A 19,881-nucleotide genomic window follows, 5' to 3' on the forward strand; every position below is an offset into this window, starting at 1 on the left:
CAACCACAAGAGTCCCAGGCATTGCTCAGGGATCACCTCAAACTAAATTCTCCAGTGGTAAAAATAGCCTTTTCTGTTAAATTCCTCTGAAATGTGTCTGCAGGTGGGGCAAGCTTAGGAAGGAAGGATCGTGCATTAACTCCAGAGAAAAGCATCAGAGCAGAAGTTAATGAGAAAGAGACAACTGAAGACAGGGGCATGCCACCATAATTGGGTGTGAGATGTTTCAGGTCACCCTGCTGAAGGGGTGTCTCCTCTGGAAGATGCAAGCTGTGATCCTGAACTGTATATAAGATGGCCAAGAGCTGATCTGCTCCAGACTGCGCTCCTGAAGCTCAGCGCTCCTCCTCCTCGCCCAGATAAGCCTGGACATACTTTTCACGTTGTCTGACTTTGCTACCAGCAGGAAAGCAGGAGCTTCTGGCCATAAGGATGTCCCTGGAGCTGCCACTGCTGAGCTCTCCTGAAGGAAAAAAATAGTAATAAAGGAGATCTGGAATTAAACTATTCCATGGTTTGTTAGAGACAACCTCCATTCACAGCTCTGTTCTGCGCCAGAGAAAGCCAAATGGGATTTTTTTTCTCTCTTCTCTTACTGTGTGTCCCCAGCCTTTTGGCTCTCACGGTCCCTTACCTCTCCAGCCATCACCTGCTGGTCCTCACATCTAGCCACTTCTGCAGCTGAGTTTCATTTTTCAGATTTGTTTTCCTGTGTCATCCTTCTTGCTCTCTCTTTCCCTTCCTTTATACCATTTCATTTCATCTGTGCCCTCCTCTGGCTCTTCTTTCTCTCTCTCTGTCCAGCTGTGTTGTTTAAGAGTAACTTATCTGAAACCCAAACAAATGAACCAAAAAAAAGCTCCTTTTTGTCTGGGTTTTTCTCACAGGCTGCCTCAAATTTGCAGCAAGATGGCCCAGCTCCAGGAAAACATCAATGGCATCACTGCTGCTTTCTACACGTGTGCCAGAAGCGACGGCAACTGCAGCCCTCTGAGCAGGGAGGAGCTGAAGCAGCTCACTGAGCAGTTCACGGATGCGATGGAGGTGAGGATCCAGCCCCACAGCTGGCGCCTGCCACGCGTGTGCCTTCTGGCTGCAGGGCCGGCAGGGTGGGTAAAGCTGTGCACTCCCATGCGGGTGTACAGGACACCTGGCTCCCTGGGAAAGGCACAGATGCCTTCAAAGCCCAGGATCTGCAGGGAAGAGGAGAGGCTGTCCGTTCTCCCAGAGCCAGCAGCTTGTGGAGCTCAGTGCAGGGAGCAACACAAGGCATGGGGGAGTGGGGGCATGGGGCTGGATTTCTGCCCTGAGACTGCTCCAGTGCTCCTAGAGAGATGGCACAAATGGTTCACAGGCTTCGCCAACACCATTTGTCTCTTTACAGAACCCTCCAGGACCCCAAAACCATCAAGAAGGTGCTGTGCTTCCTGGATGATAACAGCAACTGCAGGGTTGACTTCAGTGAGTTGCTCAGCCTGGTTTTCCAAGTGACCAAGGCTTGTTGAAAGCCACTCCAGCAGCACTAGGCACCAGAAGATAGTCAAGAGCTGACAGTGCAAGAGAAGGCAGGTAGGGAGCAGCAGCCAAGGCTGCATGCAGCGAGGAGGGTCTCCTGCAACCAGCAGGTCCGTGAGCAGGGTGTGAACAACCAAGGTCCGGGACACTGAGACACAGCACCCAGACAACCATCAAATCCAGGACGGTGAGACACAGGAGCAGGACCAGGACACTGATCAAACCCAGGAGCATGAGACACCAGAGCAGGACCAGGACACCCACCAAGATGATGGGACTGAAGGACCAGAAGGGGATCCAGAGAGAGCTGAGATCCTGGACACTGCAACCCCAGAGCAGGACAAGAATACCCATAAGGCTGAAGAGACTGAGGCACCAAAACAGGACCCAAAAACCCACCAGGCCCAAGAAACTGAGGCACCAGGGCAGGGTTCAAACCACCATCAGAGCCCAGAGACAGAGTCAGCAGAGCAGAACCTGAATTGTCCCTCAGAGACATGAGGAACAGACCCAAACAACAAGATCCAGGTCTGCAAGGCCCTTTGGCAGGACCCCAATCCCAGCAAGACCCAGAAGCTGCTGCCCCCACAGTGGGGTGCAAGCCCCCATTGGGATCCCAAGCCCCAGGAAACATGCCATAACCCAACTTGCCATCAGCTCCCTGAATCCAAGGTGCTGGAGCAGAAGCACAGCAGGGCAGATGCTCCATCTTGTCCAGCACAACAGCAACAAGACGCTCCTCACCAAAGACAACCCACTACAGAGCATCAGCTCCTGCAGTCTCTGTATCAGTGGCTACCACAGCAGTAAAGGCTGAAACAAGCCCCCATCTAAGTGAGGCTGTTGCCCCCTGCATGGAGGTACATTTTGTCCAATCCCGCTCTGTTTTTTGTATTTCTAGTTGTCATGTCTTGTCCAATTCCTTGTTAAACCTGGGCTTCACACCCCTGGTTTGTACTGAGCTATGCATGACCAGAGCCCTTCCCTCTTACTCTGTGTTAGGCTGCCTCTGCCTGTGTAAGCAAAGCAATAAAACTGAAGGCAAAAGGGCACAGTGTCCCAGTGTGGTGTTGCAAGCATGCCCTCAGCCTGAGCAAACAGCCAGGTTGACATGATGAGGTGCAGAGGACCTGAGCGTCCGTCCCTTGCATGACATATGGCCAGACTGCTCCAGGGTGCAGATGGAGGGATGGCTGCAGAGAGGCAGGTGTGTCTTGGGGGTGGATAGCCTAAAGGAACTGCTGCTCAGCTGCCTTTGCAATTTAGCTGAGGTGAATCAATTGCTCCCTACGGGCAGGGATGTGACATCCCTGCGAGAGATGTCTTCAGAGAGGGTGGAAGTCTGGCTTAACACAACAGCACAGCTGACCTGAACAGATCCTTCACAGCATCCATCTGCTCCGGGTGTTTTTCATGTCTGTCACGAAAAAAATAAACAGCTGCTTAACACTGAATGGGAGGGATTTGTCCTATTTAACCTCACTTTATTAATAATCTCAGACGCAAGGGGAATGTGGAGCATGCTATGAAGATCAAAAATCCCTATTAGCTATAGAAGTCTCCAAAGGAAGGAGTGGAGATATATTAAACACAGGAAAAATTATTATTCGGGTACATCCAGTCCCAGCAACAACTGAGAGGCCAGAGATAAAAAGCTGACATGCAACTCATGCACAAACGGAGCCAATCTCAAACTCAGATTCAGTTCAAGCAGTTTGGGGTACCAGGTCTTTGGGCACTTGTCCAAGCATGCACATAGGAATGTGGATAATGCTGAGGGCATGAGCAGTCTGGTGAAGTCAGTGGGGTTTATTAGGGGGTTCAGACGTGCTGGACCACCAGGCAGGCCCAGGACTCGGCATCCCGCAGGGAGGGTGATGCTCAGCCTGTTTTTCACCATGCTATCTTTCACTTGTGACCTATCAGCAAAATCAGCACATGATAAATGCACCCGCACCTCCTGCTCTGTGGCTGGTGACAAGCAGCACACAGAGACCTCACTGGAAAATAAAACGTCATTCCTCTGGGACACCCCAGAATTTCACAATTTGCTAAGTGCTGAATCAGAAAAACCAGCATTTCAAAACTATCCCCAGAACATACATCGCAAAAATGATTTAGTTTAAAAGTGCTGATGCATTAGACACAAAGTACGCCAGTATGCTCTACTTCTGATAAAACATATTAGCAAAAATAAGTTCTGACTTACCTCATGACAGCTGTGGACATGAAATGGGACAGTCAAGACTTTCACCACCTATCTGTCAAAACCCCATTCCATCTGAGTCATTCCTCAAAACATTTTATTTTACAGAGAACTCCATTTTTCTTGTAAAATAGGTCTTAGAGGTTTGTCCAATGGCTCTTTGCTTCTTATTAGTTCTGGCTTAGGGTCTAAAATCACTAGACCCAACCATCCCCCTGCAGTCTGTCTGTCCATCAGCTGCCACCTTTTGCAGCATCAGTAAAAAACTGACCTCCCAGTTCAGGTAGGCACCAAGCCCTGTTAGGGTTGCGTTAATTATATGCTCTATCCTAAACAACACTACCTTTGCCATCAGGGGTATCATATTTGAAGTTAAGGGGGGGGGGGGGTTGGTTCATTTTAAGGAGAACATGAAAATTATGCCACTGACACAAAAACCTGTCTAAGAGTCCTGCAAGCCTGGGAGGTGTTGGAAGAGAAAAGGTCTTTTATACACCACACAAGAAGCCCACTTCCTCTAAGATTAAATGCAATAGAAGTTCAGTCACCCTGTATAAACAGTGACGTGGATGGGCACAGACTTGGGTAAGAAGCAGGAGGACAGAGCCCACCCTTTTTGGTAATAGCTTTTAAAAACCTACCCAAGTCCTGTCTTATGAAAGCATCTTTGGGGAAAACCAAGCTGTTGGAGAAAAGGGGGTTTCAGTGCTGCCAAGAACGTGCTTTGCAACTCATTGCTTTGACCTGGGAATGGCAGCAAAGCACGGGAAAGTAGACGAGCCTGCCAGCATGCACGTGGCCGAAACGCGACATACCTTTTCCTGCATTGATACGCCAACTCTGCCTGGTGGCTCACGTGGCACTCGACCATCCCGCACTGTCCCAGCCCCTGCAGGGGGATTACAGACTGTTACAGGACACCAAGCCGCACTGTAATACTCTAATTCTAATAACAACTCCAATCTACCATAAAATTACAGTTTCCCAAGGGTGTTATTATCCCACAGGTGGGGTATAATTTGCACAAGTATAATTTAATCTTGAAAAAAAGCTCAAAAATGAAGTATGGTTAGTAACAAATCTTCGTACGCACTTGTATGAGTATCCCCAAGGTGTTACCAGCACTAATTAATTAGGCTCCTACACCCAGTATGATCTTACCTTACAGATGGGCCAGATGAGCCACTCACCCAAGGCTGCGTGACAAGTTCATGCTCTGAAGGCTTTCTGCAATGTCTCCGTCATGCTTGTCAAGGCAGCATCCTACTTCCAAAAGCAGGGGCCCAGGTGGCATGGCTGGTATCTTCCTTATTTGATCTGTGTGCTGTGAGAGTTCAGGATGAATAAAGGAATCAGTTGGTCTCTAACTAATTTATTGTTAAAACATTAAAAAAAAAAAGAAGATTGTAGAGGTAATTACAGCAAAAGCTGCCTAGGGCAACTAGATGAAGATTCAACATGAATTGACCTCTCAGCAGAGACGTTCCTGCTTTTATTTTTAATTAAAGATCAAGGAAAGTTGAAATGAAAGTCATTCATGGAAGACAGTTAATATGAAAAACGTTTTGTCATTATTTTTCTCAATGAAAAGTCATTGCTTATCGAACAGATATTTTCTTGTATGAAAATTCATTTTGCAAACTTCACCATTTAAAAATATTCTGTTTGTGGTTGGGTTTTTCCCAACAAAAACCTGGATAATATACAAAAAGGCTCCTTAATAAGAAGTTACCAAAAATAAAACACTCTACAAGGATGCCACACAAGCCAAGATCTGGAGGATTTGGGGATCTCACTGCTGCGCACTTGCATTCCACCATTTTTGTAGTGCTTAGGTCTTCTGTCCTTCTGCGAGCAAAAGCCAGACCCGAACCCCACTGACCTCAGGCCCAAGGTGCCAAAGGAACTGCACAAAAAGCAAACAAAAATAATCTCTGGTATCGTGGTACTGAGCTCATGGGCCATACAGATCGCAGCTGTCCCAAATCTGCTCATAGTCAGCTCTGCTACCATCAATACTTCTGCTCCCATCCTCAGAATTTTATTCTATTTCATTTCATACTGGTTTTATGTGTGTGTGTGTATTGTACATATATAAATTCATACCTATGCAGATGCACATTTATATGAAAATACACCCTCCCATTAATACATATACACGCTTTATAGCTACTCTAGTTTTTTTAAAATCTGAAATACAATCAGCCCATAAAATAACTTTACAGTCTGGATTAGGTGGAACCAGCCAGTGCCTGAATTGCCACATGGCAACTGCTATTTCTGGGTTAAAATGATAGGTAAGGGGATGATAAGTTAAATAACCCGTTTGAGGACGTCAAGGTGCAGCTGGGCTTGGCCGAAGATGAATCAGGACAACATCCACAAAGGGTGTCTCCTTTCTGTAGCTCCGTCAAGGACCCTATAAAAGCACTCCGGTCCTCCGATCACTCCGCACGGCTTCACAGGAATCCCACTTGATCCCATTGGTGATTTGGGTAAGTCACTCCTTCTGAAACGTGCACTTTGCTAGGCAAGGACATGTTATTTCTATAGGATTCATGTTGGGTGGCAGCGTTGTTCCTGCTGCAGTATTTTCTGAGTCTTCTGTGTTTATATCCAGTGAAGTGTTGTTTAGTGTTATTCAGATACCTGCATGCTGTTGTTGTGTGTCCATGTGTAGATGCAGTTTTTCTCCAAAAGAAAACAAGAGAGGGAGCCAGGTTTCATGCTTTACTTTGGTCTGGAGTCAGCTCCCACCCAGAATGAACAAATTGGAGACATTTTCTGTTTTCTACAGAAATAGCAAAACCCAGGATTTCATATGCAGAGCTGTGCACATGTGTTCATGCATATGTGCACGTTATAGAGGCGGCAAGGCAGACACGGCACAGCTTCCCCAGCTGCAAGCTGTTCTCAGCACCGATGTACCTGATAACAGGCTTGGGGATCCTGTGAGGAGGAAGGAAGGAGGTGGCTTTTGAGGTTTCCAGACACAAAGCTCCAACAGGACCTCTGCTTTCTGCCAAGCAGATCTCAGTAAAATTAAATAAGCAGTTCTGACCTGGGTGAACTGACAGTTCTCCTCTGGCCAAAATCTATTTGCCAATGAACTGATGCTGTAATGAAAGCTTTATCAATTGTTTTGCATTACTACTGGTCACAGGAGCACCAGCCACAGGGCTTGTTTTAACTCTCTGTAAGCACTCTACCTGTCTCTGACCCAGCTAGATCTTGTCTCAGGCTGTGCCAGTGCTGTGTTAGACATCCTCTAACCCGCTTCACAGAAGCCAGTGTATCTCTCTTGGTGCCAGGCAGAGATAGCAGCGCGGGTCCTGGAAACATAAGTACCTGGTATAGCCCCATGGGGATGGGTTCTTGGGGCATCTCTTGAGTCACCATCCCCAGTTCCCTCCCTGCGATCCAAAAATGCAGGCATCCTGCCATCCCCTATCAACCATCATTCAAATACCTCAGTAGGCAAGTTGGAGGACACTCCCCATCCCACTAAAACTCGTAAGCATTTGAGTGTCTTCCCAGTGCTCTGGTGAAAGAGCTCGCCATGGCACAGGAGCGAACACACAGAACATGGCAGCCAGCATCCCGTTAACGCGCACAGCCTGACCCCAGCAATTCTCCCTCCTCTTTTCAGGCTCAGAGGCAAGCCAATCTCCCATCCTTCGGTCTGCTCCTTTTCTTGCAAGCTTGCTTGAATCTGCAGGAAGATGTCTCGCTTCTTAGACAGCATTTCCACCATCATCAGCGTCTTTCACAAACATGCAAAGGAAGATGGAGACTGCTCCAACCTCAGCCAAAGGAAGATGAAGGAGTTCATCCAGAGGGAGTTTGCAGATATCATAGATGTGAGTGCTGCTGCAAGGGGGAGGGCTTTAGGCTGAGACTGGAGTGCAAGAGACTGCAAAATCTCCTTCTGGAGAGGGGATGATTCTTATGACGGTGGGATGGGGAGGCTTTCAAAGGGGAGCAGCAGTTGCGTTCCTTTGCACTGACAGCTTCAACAGTTCTCCCAACCCATTTTGCCATGTACAAATGGGCAAAAGCTGGAGAATGAACTGTGGGGAGGTATCGTGTTCTTTCAAAGGTAGGAAGGAAATGTATCCAATAGAGGGATACAGCATATCCCAAAGAGAAGACAGCTGGTTGGCTGCAGCCAGGGAACAACCAGGAAAATGGAGAACAAAGACATGGAGTTCCTGTTCAGCTATGAAAGTGAAGGTGTTAGAGAGGGAAGGAGAAAAGATTGCAGTTGTCCCTGCCTTTGCATTTCTCTAACAAGGAGCAGGAAGACTAAACTCCCTTTTTTGTTTCCCTGTGTGTGTTTTCCCTGCAGAAGCCGCATGACCCTCAGACAATTGACAAGATTCTGCAGTTTCTGGAGTGGGATGGTGATAGGGAAATAGATTTTAATGAGTTCCTGCTTTTGGTGTTCAGAGTAGCTAAGGCCTGCTACTGGTACCTGCCAAAGGGACCATGCCTTCTGCAAAGAACAAAGCTGACAACCAGTGGCAAGTCACTCCAAGAGCCTGACATTAAGAACAGAGGGAGCCGTCAGCAGCTCCAGGAGGAGGAACAACAAACTTGTGAGAGTAAGTATCATCCCCCCTGTGAACCTGAGTTGCAACGAGACACCAGGATCAATGAGCTTGAAACACTAGAGGAAATGGGGAGTCATCACCAGCAACATAACACGCAAAGCAGAAACGATGCAAAGCGAAGTAGCAAGCCAGGGGAGTCAACCCCTCAGGAATATGAAGAACGACACCAAAAGCCACGTGACCAACAGAAGAGCCAAAATAGACATCAGCCACTACAGACAGACAGACAAGGAGATGTACAACACCGCAAGTGCAGCAGCTTGCAAGCACAAGAGGCCAGACTGAAAGAAGATGAGAGGCAAAATCAAGAGGTGCTGCAGCCAGAACAACTGGCAGACGTGAGGAGTCACAGCCAGAGCTGTGAACCTCAAGCACTGCCAAACCGGTGGAGTAGCCATCAGCCACATGAGACAGCACTACCAGCATATGATCAAAAAACCCAGCAGCCACAAAGAGCAGATATAGGAAGTCACAATCAGCCACGTAAACCTGAATTATGCACAAAAAAGAGGAGCCGCTACCACGTACGTGAGCTGGAACAAAAAGCACTTGAACACAGCAGCCACGAGCCACATGAGCCTGAATGCCGGGACTCAAAAAACACACATCAAACATATATACAGAAACCGCTACAACTCGACCACAGATACTATGAGACTTGTAAGCCAAAAAAACAAAACTCTGAAAAAGGGAAAAAAGAGGAACATGAGTTTGAATATCAAGAAGGTGAGAGAGACATCCATCTGAATCAAGAGTGGGAAAAACAACAAGATACAAGGAGAAAAGAACAAATACAGGACAAGAGGACTGATCTCCAACAGGAACAGGAATTGGATGTCTATGATCGCCGCAGCCGCCTGACGCGGGAAACGGAAGAGCAAGGTGCCACGACCGACCAGAGAGAGACACGCGAGAGACGTGACCGTCAAACACGCGAGCCCGAAGACGATGGAAGGAGACAACGTGAGTCGGTGAGGTACGAAAGGACACGAGAGACAGCAGAGGTAGAAGCAGAAGCCGACGTTGAGATCCAGCGCGTGTCCCGGGAACTGGAGCCACGTGAGGACAGGGAAAGGAGGGACCGTCCTCGTGAACGCAATGAACCAGAGGATGAGAGGAGGATTTGCCGAGGAAGAGAGAGGGAAGAGCCCGTGCGCGACAGGAGGATCGATCGCCAACGGGAGCTGGACCTGGATGTCTATGATCGCCGCAGCCGCCTGACGCGGGAAACGGAAGAGCAAGGTGCCACGACCGACCAGAGAGAGACACGCGAGAGACGTGACCGTCAAACACGCGAGCCCGAAGACGATGGAAGGAGACAACGTGAGTCGGTGAGGTACGAAAGGACACGAGAGACAGCAGAGGTAGAAGCAGAAGCCGACGTTGAGATCCAGCGCGTGTCCCGGGAACTGGAGCCACGTGAGGACAGGGAAAGGAGGGACCGTCCCCGTGAACGCAATGAACCAGAGGATGAGAGGAGGATTTGCCGAGGAAGAGAGAGGGAAGAGCCCGTGCGCGACAGGAGGATCGATCGCCAACGGGAGCTGGACCTGGATGTCTATGATCGCCGCAGCCGCCTGACGCGGGAAACGGAAGAGCAAGGTGCCACGACCGACCAGAGAGAGACACGCGAGAGACGTGACCGTCAAACACGCGAGCCCGAAGACGATGGAAGGAGACAACGTGAGTCGGTGAGGTACGAAAGGGCACGAGAGACAGCAGAGGTAGAAGCAGAAGCCGACGTTGAGATCCAGCGCGTGTCCCGGGAACTGGAGCCACGTGAGGACAGGGAAAGGAGGGACCGTCCCCGTGAACGCAATGAACCAGAGGATGAGAGGAGGATTTGCCGAGGAAGAGAGAGGGAAGAGCCCGTGCGCGACAGGAGGATCGATCGCCAACGGGAGCTGGACCTGGATGTCTATGATCGCCGCAGCCGCCTGACGCGGGAAACGGAAGAGCAAGGTGCCACGACCGACCAGAGAGAGACACGCGAGAGACGTGACCGTCAAACACGCGAGCCCGAAGACGATGGAAGGAGACAACGTGAGTCGGTGAGGTACGAAAGGGCACGAGAGACAGCAGAGGTAGAAGCAGAAGCCGACGTTGAGATCCAGCGCGTGTCCCGGGAACTGGAGCCACGTGAGGACAGGGAAAGGAGGGACCGTCCCCGTGAACGCAATGAACCAGAGGATGAGAGGAGGATTTGCCGAGGAAGAGAGAGGGAAGAGCCCGTGCGCGACAGGAGGATCGATCGCCAACGGGAGCTGGACCTGGATGTCTATGATCGCCGCAGCCGCCTGACGCGGGAAACGGAAGAGCAAGGTGCCACGACCGACCAGAGAGAGACACGCGAGAGACGTGACCGTCAAACACGCGAGCCCGAAGACGATGGAAGGAGACAACGTGAGTCGGTGAGGTACGAAAGGGCACGAGAGACAGCAGAGGTAGAAGCAGAAGCCGACGTTGAGATCCAGCGCGTGTCCCGGGAACTGGAGCCACGTGAGGACAGGGAAAGGAGGGACCGTCCCCGTGAACGCAATGAACCAGAGGATGAGAGGAGGATTTGCCGAGGAAGAGAGAGGGAAGAGCCCGTGCGCGACAGGAGGATCGATCGCCAACGGGAGCTGGACCTGGATGTCTATGATCGCCGCAGCCGCCTGACGCGGGAAACGGAAGAGCAAGGTGCCACGACCGACCAGAGAGAGACACGCGAGAGACGTGACCGTCAAACACGCGAGCCCGAAGACGATGGAAGGAGACAACGTGAGTCGGTGAGGTACGAAAGGACACGAGAGACAGCAGAGGTAGAAGCAGAAGCCGACGTTGAGATCCAGCGCGTGTCCCGGGAACTGGAGCCACGTGAGGACAGGGAAAGGAGGGACCGTCCCCGTGAACGCAATGAACCAGAGGATGAGAGGAGGATTTGCCGAGGAAGAGAGAGGGAAGAGCCCGTGCGCGACAGGAGGATCGATCGCCAACGGGAGCTGGACCTGGATGTCTATGATCGCCGCAGCCGCCTGACGCGGGAAACGGAAGAGCGAGGTGCCACGACCGACCAGAGAGAGACACGCGAGAGACGTGACCGTCAAACACGCGAGCCCGAAGACGATGGAAGGAGACAACGTGAGTCGGTGAGGTACGAAAGGGCACGAGAGACAGCAGAGGTAGAAGCAGAAGCCGACGTTGAGATCCAGCGCGTGTCCCGGGAACTGGAGCCACGTGAGGACAGGGAAAGGAGGGACCGTCCCCGTGAACGCAATGAACCAGAGGATGAGAGGAGGATTTGCCGAGGAAGAGAGAGGGAAGAGCCCGTGCGCGACAGGAGGATCGATCGCCAACGGGAGCTGGACCTGGATGTCTATGATCGCCGCAGCCGCCTGACGCGGGAAACGGAAGAGCAAGGTGCCACGACCGACCAGAGAGAGACACGCGAGAGACGTGACCGTCAAACACGCGAGCCCGAAGACGATGGAAGGAGACAACGTGAGTCGGTGAGGTACGAAAGGACACGAGAGACAGCAGAGGTAGAAGCAGAAGCCGACGTTGAGATCCAGCGCGTGTCCCGGGAACTGGAGCCACGTGAGGACAGGGAAAGGAGGGACCGTCCCCGTGAACGCAATGAACCAGAGGATGAGAGGAGGATTTGCCGAGGAAGAGAGAGGGAAGAGCCCGTGCGCGACAGGAGGATCGATCGCCAACGGGAGCTGGACCTGGATGTCTATGATCGCCGCAGCCGCCTGACGCGGGAAACGGAAGAGCGAGGTGCCACGACCGACCAGAGAGAGACACGCGAGAGACGTGACCGTCAAACACGCGAGCCCGAAGACGATGGAAGGAGACAACGTGAGTCGGTGAGGTACGAAAGGGCACGAGAGACAGCAGAGGTAGAAGCAGAAGCCGACGTTGAGATCCAGCGCGTGTCCCGGGAACTGGAGCCACGTGAGGACAGGGAAAGGAGGGACCGTCCCCGTGAACGCAATGAACCAGAGGATGAGAGGAGGATTTGCCGAGGAAGAGAGAGGGAAGAGCCCGTGCGCGACAGGAGGATCGATCGCCAACGGGAGCTGGACCTGGATGTCTATGATCGCCGCAGCCGCCTGATGCGGGAAACGGAAGAGCAAGGTGCCACGACCGACCAGAGAGAGACACGCGAGAGACGTGACCGTCAAACACGCGAGCCCGAAGACGATGGAAGGAGACAACGTGAGTCGGTGAGGTACGAAAGGACACGAGAGACAGCAGAGGTAGAAGCAGAAGCCGACGTTGAGATCCAGCGCGTGTCCCGGGAACTGGAGCCACGTGAGGACAGGGAAAGGAGGGACCGTCCCCGTGAACGCAATGAACCAGAGGATGAGAGGAGGATTTGCCGAGGAAGAGAGAGGGAAGAGCCCGTGCGCGACAGGAGGATCGATCGCCAACGGGAGCTGGACCTGGATGTCTATGATCGCCGCAGCCGCCTGACGCGGGAAACGGAAGAGCAAGGTGCCACGACCGACCAGAGAGAGACACGCGAGAGACGTGACCGTCAAACACGCGAGCCCGAAGACGATGGAAGGAGACAACGTGAGTCGGTGAGGTACGAAAGGACACGAGAGACAGCAGAGGTAGAAGCAGAAGCCGACGTTGAGATCCAGCGCGTGTCCCGGGAACTGGAGCCACGTGAGGACAGGGAAAGGAGGGACCGTCCCCGTGAACGCAATGAACCAGAGGATGAGAGGAGGATTTGCCGAGGAAGAGAGAGGGAAGAGCCCGTGCGCGACAGGAGGATCGATCGCCAACGGGAGCTGGACCTGGATGTCTATGATCGCCGCAGCCGCCTGACGCGGGAAACGGAAGAGCAAGGTGCCACGACCGACCAGAGAGAGACACGCGAGAGACGTGACCGTCAAACACGCGAGCCCGAAGACGATGGAAGGAGACAACGTGAGTCGGTGAGGTACGAAAGGACACGAGAGACAGCAGAGGTAGAAGCAGAAGCCGACGTTGAGATCCAGCGCGTGTCCCGGGAACTGGAGCCACGTGAGGACAGGGAAAGGAGGGACCGTCCCCATGAACGCAATGAACCAGAGGATGAGAGGAGGATTTGCCGAGGAAGAGAGAGGGAAGAGCCCGTGCGCGACAGGAGGATCGATCGCCAATGGGAGCTGGACCTGGATGTCTATGATCGCCGCAGCCGCCTGACGCGGGAAACGGAAGAGCAAGGTGCCACGACCGACCAGAGAGAGACACGCGAGAGACGTGACCGTCAAACACGCGAGCCCGAAGACGATGGAAGGAGACAACGTGAGTCGGTGAGGTACGAAAGGGCACGAGAGACAGCAGAGGTAGAAGCAGAAGCCGACGTTGAGATCCAGCGCGTGTCCCGGGAACTGGAGCCACGTGAGGACAGGGAAAGGAGGGACCGTCCCCGTGAACGCAATGAACCAGAGGATGAGAGGAGGATTTGCCGAGGAAGAGAGAGGGAAGAGCCCGTGCGCGACAGGAGGATCGATCGCCAACGGGAGCTGGACCTGGATGTCTATGATCGCCGCAGCCGCCTGACGCGGGAAACGGAAGAGCAAGGTGCCACGACCGACCAGAGAGAGACACGCGAGAGACGTGACCGTCAAACACGCGAGCCCGAAGACGATGGAAGGAGACAACGTGAGTCGGTGAGGTACGAAAGGGCACGAGAGACAGCAGAGGTAGAAGCAGAAGCCGACGTTGAGATCCAGCGCGTGTCCCGGGAACTGGAGCCACGTGAGGACAGGGAAAGGAGGGACCGTCCCCGTGAACGCAATGAACCAGAGGATGAGAGGAGGATTTGCCGAGGAAGAGAGAGGGAAGAGCCCGTGCGCGACAGGAGGATCGATCGCCAACGGGAGCTGGACCTGGATGTCTATGATCGCCGCAGCCGCCTGACGCGGGAAACGGAAGAGCAAGGTGCCACGACCGACCAGAGAGAGACACGCGAGAGACGTGACCGTCAAACACGCGAGCCCGAAGACGATGGAAGGAGACAACGTGAGTCGGTGAGGTACGAAAGGACACGAGAGACAGCAGAGGTAGAAGCAGAAGCCGACGTTGAGATCCAGCGCGTGTCCCGGGAACTGGAGCCACGTGAGGACAGGGAAAGGAGGGACCGTCCCCGTGAACGCAATGAACCAGAGGATGAGAGGAGGATTTGCCGAGGAAGAGAGAGGGAAGAGCCCGTGCGCGACAGGAGGATCGATCGCCAACGGGAGCTGGACCTGGATGTCTATGATCGCCGCAGCCGCCTGACGCGGGAAACGGAAGAGCAAGGTGCCACGACCGACCAGAGAGAGACACGCGAGAGACGTGACCGTCAAACACGCGAGCCCGAAGACGATGGAAGGAGACAACGTGAGTCGGTGAGGTACGAAAGGACACGAGAGACAGCAGAGGTAGAAGCAGAAGCTGACGTTGAGATCCAGCGCGTGTCCCGGGAACTGGAGCCACGTGAGGACAGGGAAAGGAGGGACCGTCCCCGTGAACGCAATGAACCAGAGGATGAGAGGAGGATTTGCCGAGGAAGAGAGAGGGAAGAGCCCGTGCGCGACAGGAGGATCGATCGCCAACGGGAGCTGGACCTGGATGTCTATGATCGCCGCAGCCGCCTGACGCGGGAAACGGAAGAGCAAGGTGCCACGACCGACCAGAGAGAGACACGCGAGAGACGTGACCGTCAAACACGCGAGCCCAAAGACGATGGAAGGAGACAACGTGAGTCGGTGAGGTACGAAAGGACACGAGAGACAGCAGAGGTAGAAGCAGAAGCCGACGTTGAGATCCAGCGCGTGTCCCGGGAACTGGAGCCACGTGAGGACAGGGAAAGGAGGGACCGTCCCCGTGAACGCAATGAACCAGAGGATGAGAGGAGGATTTGCCGAGGAAGAGAGAGGGAAGAGCCCGTGCGCGACAGGAGGATCGATCGCCAACGGGAGCTGGACCTGGATGTCTATGATCGCCGCAGCCGCCTGACGCGGGAAACGGAAGAGCAAGGTGCCACGACCGACCAGAGAGAGACACGCGAGAGACGTGACCGTCAAACACGCGAGCCCGAAGACGATGGAAGGAGACAACGTGAGTCGGTGAGGTACGAAAGGACACGAGAGACAGCAGAGGTAGAAGCAGAAGCCGACGTTGAGATCCAGCGTGTGTCCCGGGAACTGGAGCCACGTGAGGACAGGGAAAGGAGGGACCGTCCCCGTGAACGCAATGAACCAGAGGATGAGAGGAGGATTTGCCGAGGAAGAGAGAGGGAAGAGCCCGTGCGCGACAGGAGGATCGATCGCCAACGGGAGCTGGACCTGGATGTCTATGATCGCCGCAGCCGCCTGACGCGGGAAACGGAAGAGCAAGGTGCCACGACCGACCAGAGAGAGACACGCGAGAGACGTGACCGTCAAACACGCGAGCCCGAAGACGATGGAAGGAGACAACGTGAGTCGGTGAGGTACGAAAGGACACGAGAGACAGCAGAGGTAGAAGCAGAAGCCGACGTTGAGATCCAGCGCGTGTCCCGGGAACTGGAGCCACGTGAGGACAGGGAAAGGAGGGACCGTCCCCGTGAACGCAATGAACCAGAGGATGAGAGGAGGATTTGCCGAGGAAGAGAGAGGGAAGAGCCCGTGCGCGACAGGAGGATCGATCGCCAACGGGAGCTGGACCTGGATGTCTATGATCGCCGCAGCTGCCTGACGCGGGAAACGGAAGAGCAAGGTGCCACGACCGACCAGAGAGAGACACGCGAGAGACGTGACCGTCAAACACGCGAGCCCGAAGACGATGGAAGGAGACAACGTGAGTCGGTGAGGTACGAAAGGGCACGAGAGACAGCAGAGGTAGAAGCAGAAGCCAACGTTGAGATCCAGCGCGTGTCCCGGGAACTGGAGCCACGTGAGGACAGGGAAAGGAGGGACCGTCCCCGTGAACGCAATGAACCAGAGGATGAGAGGAGGATTTGCCGAGGAAGAGAGAGGGAAGAGCCCGTGCGCGACAGGAGGATCGATCGCCAACGGGAGCTGGACCTGGATGTCTATGATCGCCGCAGCCGCCTGACGCGGGAAACGGAAGAGCAAGGTGCCACGACCGACCAGAGAGAGACACACGAGAGACGTGACCGTCAAACACGCGAGCCCGAAGACGATGGAAGGAGACAACGTGAGTCGGTGAGGTACGAAAGGACACGAGAGACAGCAGAGGTAGAAGCAGAAGCCGACGTTGAGATCCAGCGCGTGTCCCGGGAACTGGAGCCACGTGAGGACAGGGAAAGGAGGGACCGTCCCCGTGAACGCAATGAACCAGAGGATGAGAGGAGGATTTGCCGAGGAAGAGAGAGGGAAGAGCCCGTGCGCGACAGGAGGATCGATCGCCAACAGGAGCTGGACCTGGATGTCTATGATCGCCGCAGCCGCCTGACGCGGGAAACGGAAGAGCAAGGTGCCACGACCGACCAGAGAGAGACACACGAGAGACGTGACCGTCAAACACGCGAGCCCGAAGACGATGGAAGGAGACAACGTGAGTCGGTGAGGTACGAAAGGACACGAGAGACAGCAGAGGTAGAAGCAGAAGCCGACGTTGAGATCCAGCGCGTGTCCCGGGAACTGGAGCCACGTGAGGACAGGGAAAGGAGGGACCGTCCCCGTGAACGCAATGAACCAGAGGATGAGAGGAGGATTTGCCGAGGAAGAGAGAGGGAAGAGCCTGTGCGCGACAGGAGGATCGATCGCCAACGGGAGCTGGACCTGGATGTCTATGATCGCCGCAGCCGCCTGACGCGGGAAACGGAAGAGCAAGGTGCCACGACCGACCAGAGAGAGACACGCGAGAGACGTGACCGTCAAACACGCGAGCCCGAAGACGATGGAAGGAGACAACGTGAGTCGGTGAGGTACGAAAGGACACGAGAGACAGCAGAGGTAGAAGCAGAAGCCGACGTTGAGATCCAGCGCGTGTCCCGGGAACTGGAGCCACGTGAGGACAGGGAAAGGAGGGACCGTCCCCGTGAACGCAATGAACCAGAGGATGAGAGGAGGATTTGCCGAGGAAGAGAGAGGGAAGAGCCCGTGCGCGACAGGAGGATCGATCGCCAACGGGAGCTGGACCTGGATGTCTATGATCGCCGCAGCCGCCTGACGCGGGAAACAGAAGAGCAAGGTCTTATGGGATCCCGCAGAGATACACGCAAGAGAAGCAGCCTCCATCTACTCGAAGAAAAACAAGAGGGAGAGATTCTGCAGCACTATCAGGCAAACAAATTACAATGTGAGCCTTCTGAGTGCACTGCCTCTCAGTCTTCAGAAGACCAAGAATGGCAGAACCACAGGCTTTTACATGAGGAAGAAGGACATGAGCCAAATGGGTGCCCTACGCATGAGGATGAAGAACAAAGGCACAAGAGGAGCCTCTACCAAACCATAGAGGTGGATAACAGACACCCGTCTCCTCCAGGGGAGCAGGTATCTGTCACTGACATGAGGGTCTGTTATATCCCCGCTGAGCCTGATGTACAGCCAGAGGTGCAGGTCGCCCCTCAGACCTGTGAGCCTCAGACCATTGCGTGCTTGATCCACGTGATTCAGAATTTGAATGATCCTGAAACTACCACCTACGAGATTGTCTGTCACCAGCCCCCCAACCTCGGGCAGCCCATCTACGTGAAGAAGTGCTACATGTCACCCCAGCTGCCAGCAGTCCCATGTGACAGGAGCAACCATCCAGAGCCACGACCTCAAAGGGATGAGCAAGAAACAGGGGAGCCCGAAACACCACAGCATGGGAGCACACCAGCTTTTGGCTCCCAGGAAAACACAGGGGATCTCAATGAGCCACAGGAGAGGTCTGAAACAGGGGTGAAAGAAGGGGCTCACCAGGCTTCTGCCTCTAAGCCAGATGGTGTTAAGGGTGACCCTTGTCAGGCAAAGCCCAAGGTGGAAAGGAGGGACAGCCAGAACCCCACGATGCCTGATGCAGAAGAGAAGGAGCATCAGCCCCAGGGAGATGGATCAAAACCTGCCAGGGAGCAGGTCCTGCAAGAGCGCGAATCCAGCTGCCCAGTCAGCAAGCATGAGGACAGGGAGGCCAACAGCTGCCCATTTCTGCCCCAGGCTACAGAGCCACAGGAAGCTTGTGAGCCAGGCCAGCGAGCCACCAAGGAGAGCCGTTCCCAGCCACCCTGGAGAGATGAAGCCAGTCACTGCCATGAGGATGCAGAGGTTTCCCTGCCAGAGAAGAGCCGCCAGCCACGGCAGGAGAACAGCAAGGGGAGCAGCCAGCAAGTGAGCAATGCCCAGCCTCAACAGGAGGAAGAACCACAGCTTTGCAGCAAGCAGAGCCAGGGCCCCCCTAGCCCCCCAGTCTCAGAGGAGGCACCGAGCCGTCCTGCCAGGGATGAAGCCAAGGCATCTTAAGGGGAAGTCCTCTCCCTGGAGCTGGTGGGGCTTCTCCAAGTCTCTTTGAGGATCACTTCTGCTCTCTGCTTTCAACTTAGGGTGTCACCGTGTGGTGGCATAGAAGTGTTCAACACAAAAGGGTTAATGGGGTGCTCTGAGAGGGTGTCAAGTGGGTTTGGGGGTTTTCCATGTAACAAATCCTCAGCAAGTAGGTAGGCAGATAGTTAACCCGGGATCTGCAGCTTCTGTCTTCCTGCATTATGTCTATCCACCTTAATGCACTATTTATTCACTTTTCTGCTCTAATAGGATTCCTTGGGTCTCTCTGTCTTTTATGTCCCTGTCATCTCTTCTACCCTGTGGCATGACTGTTCTGTATCTCTCTGCACTCACATCTCCCTAGCCCCGTGACTGGCTCTCCTGTCAGCTGTGCCTGAAAATCCTTGAGGCTGGGGGAAAAAAAAAAAAAAAAAACCCAAACCCACACTTTTGTAGACTCAATCCTTTTGGTTACACCTTTCTGCTCCCCTAACAGATGAGCAGAATCCCAGCTCCAGCCTCACAGAGGCTTTAAAGCAGCTGAGTTATGCTGTGGTTACTGCAGGGTAACGGTGGAGGGTGGGGGGTCTCTTTCTTCTTCACACTGATGTATTGCATGAGAAACCAGAATAAATAGCTGATGACTGCACTGACTGCTGCCATCCTTCATCCTTGCATCTAATTTCTACAAGGGCCTCAGCCTGGTGGGAGGGTGTCCCAGTTCAGATCACACGTTCCTCCTAATCCCAGGCACTTAATCCAGACAGGGGCTGCTGAAAATCCCACCAAATCCCCCCTACTACATGTCTAGGAGCCCACATCCCTCTAAAACTCTGGCCCTCACTACTGATCTGCATGATTTTGGGGGCTCCCAGCACAGCTTACACATGCTGTGATCTGACACCCACATGGGGACACACGGATGTGCCTGTGTGCTCCAGCTTTCATGGCAGATGTGCACTACAGGGACAGCCAGCAGTGCAAAGCCACTGCTGGTTAGAAGCCATCCAGACACATTTTCCTGGCCACATGCATCCATCTGCCTTTTCCCCTGGGCTGCCCCGTACCTGGGACCACTCCTGGATCCTTGGGCAGGAGAGAGGCAGCAGCA

The 19,881-nt window shown here is 53.7% G+C and overlaps 1 protein-coding gene, 1 long non-coding RNA gene and 1 pseudogene across 2 annotated transcripts; 2 read left to right on the forward strand and 1 right to left on the reverse strand.

Annotated features, from left to right (window-relative positions):
- The first annotated feature begins 899 nt into the window (after positions 1 to 899).
- LOC142037008 (uncharacterized) lies at positions 900 to 2,867 on the forward strand (annotated as a pseudogene).
- A 23-nt stretch (positions 2,868 to 2,890) lies between these two features.
- Positions 2,891 to 5,042, reverse strand: LOC142037010 (uncharacterized). The gene is made up of 3 exons (XR_012652267.1): positions 4,883 to 5,042; positions 4,537 to 4,610; positions 2,891 to 2,932 (listed from the first exon to the last, which is right to left on the reverse strand). It is a non-coding gene; the product is annotated as an uncharacterized LOC142037010 (long non-coding RNA).
- A 1,130-nt stretch (positions 5,043 to 6,172) lies between these two features.
- On the forward strand, positions 6,173 to 19,550 carry TCHH (trichohyalin). The gene is made up of 7 exons (XM_075040869.1): positions 6,173 to 6,216; positions 7,371 to 7,581; positions 8,070 to 9,043; positions 9,236 to 9,297; positions 10,561 to 12,096; positions 13,897 to 15,696; positions 16,417 to 19,550. Exons 2-7 carry the CDS (start codon positions 7,444 to 7,446, stop codon positions 18,747 to 18,749), a joined length of 6,843 nt encoding a protein of 2,280 aa, XP_074896970.1. The 5' UTR covers positions 6,173 to 6,216; positions 7,371 to 7,443; the 3' UTR covers positions 18,750 to 19,550.
- Positions 19,551 to 19,881: the final 331 nt, after the last annotated feature.

Source organism: Buteo buteo, chromosome 11 (assembly GCF_964188355.1).
Source record: "Buteo buteo chromosome 11, bButBut1.hap1.1, whole genome shotgun sequence".
Lineage (NCBI taxonomy): Eukaryota > Metazoa > Chordata > Aves > Accipitriformes > Accipitridae > Buteo > Buteo buteo.

Excerpts from the sequence above, each read along its gene's own strand:
- TCHH (XM_075040869.1), top strand. The coding sequence starts at position 7,444 with ATGTCTCGCTTCTTAGACAGCATTTCCACCATCATCAGCGTCTTTCAC. Across the intron at positions 7,582-8,069 it reads AGTTTGCAGATATCATAGAT|AAGCCGCATGACCCTCAGAC; the intron begins GTGAGTGCTGCT and ends TTTTCCCTGCAG. Across the intron at positions 9,044-9,235 it reads GGGAAAAAAGAGGAACATGA|AGAGACACGCGAGAGACGTG; the intron begins GTTTGAATATCA and ends GACCGACCAGAG.